General features: G+C 38.8%; 1 protein-coding gene across 1 annotated transcript; it reads left to right on the top strand.

Moving 5' to 3' along the window:
• The first annotated feature begins 1,200 nt into the window (after positions 1-1,200).
• LOC149574829 (anthocyanidin 3-O-glucosyltransferase 6-like) lies at positions 1,201-2,977 on the top strand. Its single transcript, XM_089814666.1, has one exon. The coding sequence runs from the start codon at positions 1,237-1,239 to the stop codon at positions 2,641-2,643; it is 1,407 nt and encodes a 468-aa protein (XP_089670792.1). The 5' UTR covers positions 1,201-1,236; the 3' UTR covers positions 2,644-2,977.
• Positions 2,978-10,617: the final 7,640 nt, after the last annotated feature.

Raw genomic sequence — 10,617 nt, 5'->3', positions numbered from 1 at the left:
TTGTTCTCCCTCCCTTGTGCTGTCTGGGGTTTGTGGAATCGGTTTCGGAAGTAAAGTTGCTAACTTCCCTCTTTTTGCATTTTTAAACTTTCGTATCTTTCTCCGCCTAATTATTCTTTTATATTGTTTGGCATTCACATAGATGTAGTTGCCTCCTGTGAGTGGTCCGCTGGTTTGTGATAAGCTCAAAGTGTTTGTGGGCAAATTACCAATTGTCCCTCCAAGATTGAATGAACTCGTGTGTCCGGCTGAGGGTTCTGGAATAATGAGGAAGCTCCCTTGATTCCACTTGATGATGCTGCTGTGCCTTAAACTATCTCCGTATGTCAAGACCAAGCCACTATTGCCAGAGATGTCGTGTTTCGTAGCTTCTTTCAAACTAGTTTGCTGTTCTGCTGTTACTGGTGCCCTGACTATCTGATTCTCTGCCACCCTGTTACTATCAGATCCTGTGTTATGTAAGGTGGACCCATCTAGTTCTGACTGTTCCTCTCTTATCATAGGTTGATCAGTTAATGATACTTTTACAAGTATCCTATCTGCAGATGTATCTGTGATTTCCCCGTTTGTTCCGTCCATGAGGACCATATCATTCCCACCAGTGCCTTGTTTATATGTTTTTAATAGTGTTTTACTGTTGTAAACTTACCAATGCCAGGAGAAGAAACAAAGGGAGCCTGAACAGGTGTAAAATCATATGCAAGATAAAAGGAAAAGGCGTACCTGGGATCTGCCTGTCCGCCTATTGGAGGCACATATTGTTGTCTTCAAATGGAACCGAGCTGGAGCCCACTGAAAGAGAGGGACACCATATCAAGTAAAATCATCATTTGGAAGCCCGCCAATATCAAAGTCTTTAGTACTGGATGGTCCCACCGGATGCTAAGACTACCGACCAAACCCTTAAATCTGCCCCTGCACTGATCCCGTGTCTTGTGGACCCCTCAATCAGAATGCTGGACCCCTCAAATTTTTATGTAGACCTTGTTAAACTGCTGTCCTTGTTGTCAAAGCTTCCCTTAGACCACGTCTGAAAAGGACTTCTCTGTCGGGCGTAAATGTTCTCTGATCTGTATACGAAATTTCTACCCGCAAGAGACTGGGACTAGGACCCACTAAAGCACGTCGCATTACAATTCCCGGCATTACAATTCCTTTAGAAAGTAGGGTTGTTTGATAGAAACCATATTTGTGCATCTTCCTCGTGCAACTATACCAAGTAAAAACGAAGTACAAATGGAGAAAAGCCGAGTGGGGTGTGAGATTTCAAGGGCGCATGTGGCACTCTACCCAGCTGTGACCGCTGGTCTGGGGCATCTCATTCCATTCCTGGAGTTTGCAAGGAAGCTCGTCTCCTCTCACGCATTCTCCGTAACCCTAATCACACCCACCCTCACTCTCAATTACCCCACGCAGGCTAACTATGTCTTACAACTCCTCGCTTCCAATCCCCACACGATAAATCACGTAGAGTTCGCAGAGATTCCCGTGGACGAACAACATCTAGGAGAACAGTTTCTGGCAAGAATAAAAAGCTCCATCCCTCCGATGGAACAGAGTCTGAAGATGCTGCAAAATCCCAACACTCCGGTTCGTGCGTTGATATGCGATCTCTTCAATGCGGAGTGCCTTGATGTGGGTGCCCGCATGGGCTTGCCAACCTACGTCTTCTTCACCTGCTCTGCTGCATTCCTCTACGCCCTCATGATGTTCTCTGCTATTACAAACGAGGCTTCCATCAATATCCCGGGGTGGAACAAGCCGTTTCTTCAGCGTGATTTCCCAGTTCTGCCCCATGGCTTCCTTGGCCTCCGCTCTCACTTGCGAGGAATGAAGGCCATCCTCGTCAATACATTTCACGACTTGGAAGCTCACACCATCAATGCCTTGCTATCGTCCGGAAGCGCGGGAGAAGTCGATCGTCTACCGCCGGTACACGCAGTTGGGCCGGTCACGCGCTCGGTTGAGGAGGAGGAAGTTGTCGAAGAAGGGCGCGGGTTGAAGATGTGGCTTGACGGTCGAGCAAATGGGTCGGTGGTGTTTGCGTCGTTTGGAACGTGGGGGATGATGTCCAGGGAACAGCTGGCAGAGATTGCGTTAGGGTTTGAAGCGAGCGGGGTTAACTTTGTCTGTGTCGTGCGGGGGATTGGTAAGATTGGTAGTGCGACTTTGGATTTCGATTTGAGCAGCGTTCTTCCCGATGGTTTCTTGGGTCGTGTTGAGGGGCGCGGAGTGGTGATTTCTTCTTGGGCTCCACAGGTTGCAATTCTTTCTCATCCGGCTGTGGGAGCTTTTGTTTCTCATTGTGGATGGAATTCTGTACTGGAGGCTGTCTGGTTTGGAGTCCCTATCGTTGCGTGGCCTCTTTATGCTGAGCAGCGAATGAATTGCGCACTTGTTGTGAGTGAATTGATGGTGGGTTTGGAGGTTGTTAAGGGAGCGGATGGGTTGGTTGAGAGGACGATGTTGGTGAGCGTGGTGGAAAAGGTTATGGATGGAGAAGAGGGGAGATCGGTGAGGAGGAATATGGAAGAATTGAGTGTGAAAGCGAGATGTGCAGTCACAGAAAAGGAAGGGAGCTCGTTTACAAGCTTGGAAGTCGCATTTAGTGCGCTCTTTAGAGGCAACGAAAGGGAGCCATAACGATTGAGTATGCCTTTAGTAGAAATTGATGGGGACTCTTTTAAGAAAAGGATTTAGGTAGATTGTGGAGGCTGGCGTTATAACTCGCTCTTTCTACAGTCCAAACCCTCCCCACTCTATGGGGTACTTCTTCAACAGCTGCTATAAAATTTCCGAGTGGAATATCCTCTGTTTCTATATATGCATTACCATTTTCTGAATGACGCTATCCAGAAACTATTCCAATAATCTCTGGAATAGACACTTGGTGATTCTTGAGATGGATTTCCAGTAAATGCTTGCAATCAATCATCTTTGGTGTGCTGTAGCATATCAGGGTTTCTTGTTTTGAAAACTGCTTGTTGCATTAGTGTATTCTGTAGTGCCTGCCCCTAAGTCGCATTTCAGTCATCCTTGCCAAACTCTTTTAGGCCAACTTTATGTTTGAGGATTAGTATTATTATTTTAGAGATTATCAGATGTTGTTTTACGCTCAGTTTATTATATGATGAGATTACTTGGTACTCTATATTTCATGCATGTATGATGATTATTTAATGTTTTCAATTATCAATGATGATTAGTTAGATGGTTTATTATCACATGTGCTTGCTTATGAATACTTACCCCATACTACATGTGTATGGTGTGCGTGTTTGTTTTCTTTATGCATGGTGTTTCTGATGTAGTTAAGGAAGGGAGTCCTAGTCACCTGCTAGTCGGGATCTACACGATGCACCACTTCCTGCCATTGTCTGTCTAGCTTAGAATATTGTGTCTGTACATGTGTGAATTTTATGCAGGTTGCAGGTACTGGGTATCGACTTCCCTGAATTGCCAGGATGAGCGTACCCTATCGCATTATCTCAATGGTAAGAGAGGGGAGATAAACTCTTAAGTCCAAATCCTAAACCCTTTAGCCAATTGTCCTAATTGATAATTAGGACAAGTATCTGAGTTAAGTGCCTTCCAAATGCATCAAATGATGTTATTTTGTGATTATAACCCTTTTTCTTTGATTTAGTATGTGTTTTCCTATGATGGGTTTTCGTATGTTGATTTATGAGTCTTTGGTGTATTTTCTATTAATTAAGTCTTATTAAAAGATTAATTAATGATTTAATTTAATAGAAGATTATTATGACATTTTAATATTTAATTATATTTAATTAATTAAAAAATTAATTAAATAAAAAGAATTGAATTTGGAGAGAAAAGTTTTAAGTATAAATTTAGAACGTGATAATATTTATTTAATTTAATAATAATATATCTAGAGTTCATTTTTAAATAAATGCTAAATAGTATTGTTATTTAAATTAATTAAATATTTTATCAATTAAGTTTCTAAAATAAATTAAAAGTGGAAAAGATATTAAATTATTGAAGTTTCTAGATCGCATGATGTGAGCTTGAGTTGAAAATAAAAGAAATAAATTAAAAGATAAAAATAAGTAGAAATAATAATGTTATGTTAATTTCATAAAGTGCGCATGGGATTAAAAGTAATAAAGATTAAAAATAGAAGTCGAATGGAATATTAAATAAAGTTATTTAATAATTCATTTAATGTGCATGAAAAGATGAATGCAAAATAAAAGAAAAGATAATAAAAGTTAATTGGGAGTTTGAGTCTGTTAAGCAAGGAGTCCTCTCAGGTGAACGTACAATTAGTGCCTCAATTTGAGGAGAAAACTCCTTATCACAATTTTGAGGGGGTCATTTTTGGAGGACACGAATTTGGACCGTGAATTTTGGAGATAGGGAATTTTGGAAGGAATTTTGGAGATAAGAATTTTGGGAGACATCTTTTGGCAGCGAATTTGAGAAGGAGAATTCTAAGAAAGTTTTTCAGAGGAAATTTATTTAAGGAGAGCAAATCCTCTCATAGGTTTTCAAGGATTTCGTATTAGCATCAGGATCAGGTAGGGTCTTATGTTTTGATCACTGATTATTTACATAATCATCCTTTCCTGTCTTCTTCGTGTCTGGGATTTGTAAATCCAAATTCTCTGTGATGAAAGTTTAAACTTGTCAATATTGTGAATTATTAATTGCTTATCAATAATTTATGTATACGTGGAGAATAGAAGAGTTATTAGAAACCCTTGTTTTCTAGATTAAAGAAATTAAGATTTAATCGGGGAAGGGTTGAATTTTAAATTAAATAAAAATTTTAGATTGAAAATTTGAATGGTTCAATTTATCTTTTCTATCAGATTAAAATGATAATTATATATATATATATATATATATATATATATATATATATATATATATATATATATATATATATATATAATGTGCTTATGAAGAGGAAGAGAATTGTTTAAAACAATTATTATAAAATTAAATATATTTAAAAATAATAGTAATAAAAATAACATATATGTAAGTTTATATCTATGGCAATTCATTGAAAGGAAGATTGTTTATTGTAAATCTTTAAAAAAAATTTATAATAAATAAATACAATTATTCAATAAAACTTAAGTTATTTACTTAAGCAAATTTTTAAAAATAAAATAAAATTAAAATTAAAAAAATATATATTAAATACGTTTGGCCGGGGGCGGGGGCAGAAATTAACCCTACCCCCACTTACCTATTCGACCGGCGGCATTCACATGTACCTGCATGTGGAAGTCGCAGGGTACGGCGATCGAAGGGCTAGTGAAATGGTCGCACGGCTCTTGGCCGACGACTTTAATAAGCACTACAGCGATTTAAATTCGCTTGCATATAGTTTTGCATTTATAAAGTTTTAATCATAGTTTTTTTTAATTAAATAATATATATATTTGTTAATTAGTATTAGTATATGTTATTCAATAAATTTTAAATGTTATTTAATTGGTATTAAATATTAATTAGTTTTTAGTGTATAAAAATGTTAATGATTTATTATTATTAATCATTTAATTATGTTGTAATAAATTATTATTATTAATATAATTAAGTGATTTAAATTATAATAATATTTAATTTAAGTCTTAATTTAATTATTAATAAAGTAATGAATTTAGAATTGGGATAAATATTTTATATAGATAATTTTATAATTTTAATTGTTTGTAATTAAAATTCATTCAATTAAGTGTAATAACAAAGATTATCAGTTATTGTATTACTATTATGGGTTTAAATAAAGAGGTAATTATTTTATTTTAAAAAAAATTATTAAAAATAAAAAATAAAAAAATCATTAGGTATTATTTTGATAATTAAATAAATAACTACCCTTTATAGTTATATTGATTTATTTGGTTTAAAATCAAAATTAGGGTAGTTGTACTTTTTATTCGAATATAAAATGGGTTAATTGTAAGGGTTAATTGAGAAAAACTTATTACTTGAACACAAACACTGAAAACTGAAACCTTATTATTTAACTCAAACTTTGTGTTTTTGATTCAAACCCAACTGAGAGATTATCTGATTTCTTTATGCTGTCTATGCCTTGGGGGTTTTGGGGTTTGTTCTAGTATTGACCAGTTTAGGTTGTTACCAGAGGCTCGGGGTTGTGAATGTGATGTTATGATGATTTGGTCTCGATCTTTCTTAACCCGACCATGGTAATGTGATGGAGTGCTCTATGATATGGATGTTTTTACTGGTTGTTATTGCTTTCCAGTTTCCTTGTGTGAGACTGAGGTGTATGTATTTGAGTTATCTGACTTAACCATTTTTTAGTCATCGATCAGTTATACTTGGATTACCTTCTAGTCGCTTTGAGAGGGCTAAAGTGTTTGTTTAGATCTTGATGATGTTATGTTGTGACATGTTTTGACTTGACCATTTTGAAGCCTTCGATCAGTTTTGTGTTCTATTATTGGGATTCCTTCTGGTTGCTCGTTGGAGAACCATGGGATATTGTGATTTACCATTGATGCCTTCAGATGCTGATAAATATTTGTTGTGATCATTAAGATTATTATTTGAGGCTATTCAGTTGCTCATGGAGAACTGATGTGATGATTATGGATTATATTTATGATGTTTTCAGTCGCTTGTATAGGACTAAGGTGATTTATTATGATTCTTTGATTTGTGTTGTCATGAGCCTAGGGTAGGTTATCTATGTGTAGTGTCGGGAAGTGGCTTGCAATGAGGGACAGGAGACCCAAAGTGGCTCTGGGCATAACTCATTGTAAGTTGTTTGTTTTAATAAGTGAAAACATCTCACCTAAATACTACAAAAAGAGGGGTAAAAATTTATTAAGACAGAAAGGAATACAACAAGGAGAGCTCAACAAGGAGCTTGATCCTGAGCAACAAGATCATCAAATTCTTGCACCATCTCAAAGGACAGTTGCCCCCTATCCCTAATATTCCAACCTGGATCATGATTAGAAGCCCATTTGGCTAAACAATCAGTAGTTCTATTCCATTCACGAGGAATATACATGAACCTAATGAACTGAAAAGAGGAAGAGAAGAAAAGAATCTGCTTAACAACAGTGGCCAGCTGCCAACTAACATCCTCAAGCTCTTGCGAAGAAAGCATGTTCACCACCACCTGGGAATCTGACTCACAAATAATCTTACTCCATCCCCGCAAGCAACACTATTCCACAGCATATAAAATAGCCTGAGCTTCCATGAGATTGTTAGTATAATCACCCTTATGAACTGAGAAGAAAAATTTAACATCCCCAGAACTACAACGAGCCACTCCGCCAATACTAGCCGGACCAGGATTCCCATGGGAAGAACCATCAGTGTTAATTTTCAGAACTCCACAGGGACGAGGAGTCCAGTGCCCATCCTGGTTAACCCGACCCTTCCTTTGATGGTGAAGCTGCCTGGACATAGAAGGAAACCTATGAGCTGCAACCCCATCCTGCAAATGAAAATTGAGGCGATTATAGATAGAAAGATCAACCGGATCCATACCCCCATCAAGCTCACACTTCACAAGAATAGTTTCCTGAAGAGAATGTGATATTTTCCACCAAAGATGCAAAACACCAAGCCGAACATCTTGGAACATGCGACGATTCCTCTCCAACCAGATATGCCAAAGCATGAAAGATGGGCCAGCAATCCAAGCAGCATGGAGAGAAGAAGACTTGGAGGGAGCACTACCCAAGCGGGCCCAGAACTTAGGCAAAGAGGAAGCATGCCGACAAGAGCAACCCCAAGCGCTCCACCAAAGGTGTCATATCTGAGTAGAATAGGAGCAATGGAAGAATAGATGGGAGACAGACTCCTCGCCATTACCACACAAAACACAATAAGAGGGGCCCTGAAATCCACGTTTACAAAGATTATCCCAAGTAAGACAACGATTGTGAGCCACTAGCCACATGAAAAATTTGCACTTGGACCAAGAAACTTTATTCCAAACTTGCTTCCACCAAGGGACCTTAGCATCCCCAAATAATTGTCTAGTTATCTCCTGATACCCAGCAGAGACATGATATTTACCAGACAAGGTACCGCCCCAAGCCAAAACATCTGGACCAAGCAAAGAAGAACACTCTCTAGAGGCCAGAATTTAAGAAAGCTCCTGACGATCCATGTCTGTACCTCCAGGAGGCCAATCAGAGGAATGCTTCCATCTGTAACCAACAACAGGTCCCAATTGATAAGGAGTCTTGTAATGAGCCACTTTATCCCATCCCGCGGCAAGAAAAGAGTCACAAAGAGGCTGAAGATGAGGGTATATGGATAAAATGGAAGGGAATCCATCCCAAGCATCAGACCAAAAAAAAGCTTGAGAACCTCCTTTACATATCCAGAACAGACCCCTCTTCACCAACATCGCACCTGTCTTCAAAGTATGCCAAACCATTGAGCCACGACCTTCAAGAGGAAGTGTAGAAACAGAGCAAGGATCAGCACCATAAAAATATTTATGAGTGATAATATGAGCCCAAAGTTGATGTTTTCCAGAGCACCATCGCCAATAAAGTTTAGCAGCCAAAGCTTGACTACTCAATAGAGCAAATCGAAGACCAAGACCACCCTCCTTTTTAGGCCTACAAACAGTTGCCCAATTAACCAAGCTCCATTTAGTACTATGCAAATTACCACTCCAAAGGAATTGTCGAGAAAGAGCATCAAACTCCTTGAGAAAGTAAATAGGTGCAGCATGAACCATGCTTCTATAAGTAGCAAGAGCTTGGATAACAGCTTGAAGAAGAGTAACCCGGGCAGCAGTAGAAAGCCATCTATGAGTCCAATGATTTACCTTATCCTGAAGCTTGGTAATCAAATTTTTCCAGAAGAGACATGGCTGCCTGGAAACAGCAATAGGAATGCCAAGATAAGTCAAAGGAAGTGAACCTATCTGAAACCGTAGGATACCAACAATCCTGTGCTGAATAGAATTAGGAGTGTTAAAAAAGTAAATGAAAGATTTGTGCTCATTAACTTTCTGGCCTGAAGCTGCCAAATAAATGTCCAAAGCATGTCGAAAGGCTTCAGCTTCCTTGATCCTAGCAAGACCGGCAAGAGCAGAATCATCAACAAATTGAAGATGGGAAAGAGAAGGTAAGCCATTACCCCACCGCCAGCCTTGAATAGAATTCTGGGACACCTGATGCTTAATGAATATGCCCAAGCCTTCAGCCATGATGATGAATAGATATGGGGAGAGAGGGTCACCCTGGAGGAGGCCTCTAGAAGCACCAAATAGTTGTGAAGGTTGACCATTAATAAGAACAGAAAAAGAGGCAGAAGTAACACAACTCATAATCCAACTCACCCAATTAGAGCTAAATCCAAAAGAAAGAAGAATACTCCTTAGGAAGCTCCATTTAACTCTATCGTAGGCCTTAGCCATATCTAGCTTAACAAACATGGCTCTCTCCCTTGAAGTAGCCATAGAGTGAATAGCCTCAATAGTAATAACCACCCTATCCAAAAAAAAATTGCCAGCAACAAAACCACCTTGTTCTTCTGAGATAATAATGGGAAGCCACCTTTTCAGTCTCTCAGCAATCAGCTTAGTAATAACTTTGTAAACCACATTACATAAGGCAATTGATCTAAAAAACTCCAATTGATTAGCACCCTCTCTCTTAGGAATAAGAGTCAAGAATGTAGAGTTCAAAGCTCAAAGCATCTGCTTGCTAGCATAGGATTCTTTAACCACCTCCAACAAATCATGATTAATGATGTCCCAAAATTCCTGAAAGAATTCAACTGGAAAGCCATCAGGACCAGGAGCCTTCCCCTTAGGCATGCCAAAGACCACCTCCTCCAGCTCTTCCAAAGAGATAGGACGCTTGAGATAATCATTCATTTCCTGAGTGATAAGGGAAGGAATACAGGACAAAATAATATTTTCTTCATTATCAGCAGGAGGAGAGTCCTCAGAGAAGAGGGTAGAGAAGTATGAAATAGCCTCCTGGAACAAAGCTGGCAAGGAATTCAGTTGGATACCTTGAGAATTAACCAAAGAAGAGATAGTGCTCTGATTCCGGCGAGATTGCACTGTTTTATGGAAAAAGGTAGTGTTTCGATCACCTTCCTGGAGCCAATCAACTCGAGCCTTTTGCTTCCAAAAAATTTCCTCTCGAAGTTCCCATTCTTCTAGAGCTCTAGAAGCAAGGGATTCAGCCTGGCCAAGATCCTCTGAGAAACCTCGATCTCTAATCTCCCTTGTGATGACATCAAGATTTTCTTGAGCAAGCCTCTTCATAAAGTGAAGGTTCCCAAAGCATTCCCTATTCCATATCTTGAGCTGCCATTTAACATATTGAAGCCTTTTAGAAAATGAGAACATTGCAGTACCATATGCAGGAGCACCATCTTTCCACCAACAAAAAACAAAATCATGAAGAGAGGAGTCACGAAGCCACATCAACTGGAACTTAAAAGGAGGATGCTTCAGAACATAAGCCCCTATAGCCGAAAATTTGATTGGCCAATGATCTGAACCCCTCCAATCAAGGATTTCTGAAGAGATAGTAAGGGTGCCACTAAGCCAGAAGCAAGAAACAAGAAATCTATCCAGACGTTCTAAGATAGCAGCAACACCAGTCC

This window comes from Cupressus sempervirens, chromosome 2, assembly GCF_028749045.1.
Source record: "Cupressus sempervirens isolate cs-2001-9-10 chromosome 2, ASM2874904v1, whole genome shotgun sequence".
Taxonomy (NCBI): Eukaryota; Viridiplantae; Streptophyta; class Pinopsida; order Cupressales; family Cupressaceae; genus Cupressus; species Cupressus sempervirens.
Note: the sequence above shows the minus strand (reverse complement) of the source record. Positions and strands in the feature narration are given on the sequence as shown.

Excerpts from the sequence above, each read along its gene's own strand:
- LOC149574829 (XM_089814666.1), top strand. The coding sequence starts at position 1,237 with ATGGAGAAAAGCCGAGTGGGGTGTGAGATTTCAAGGGCGCATGTGGCA.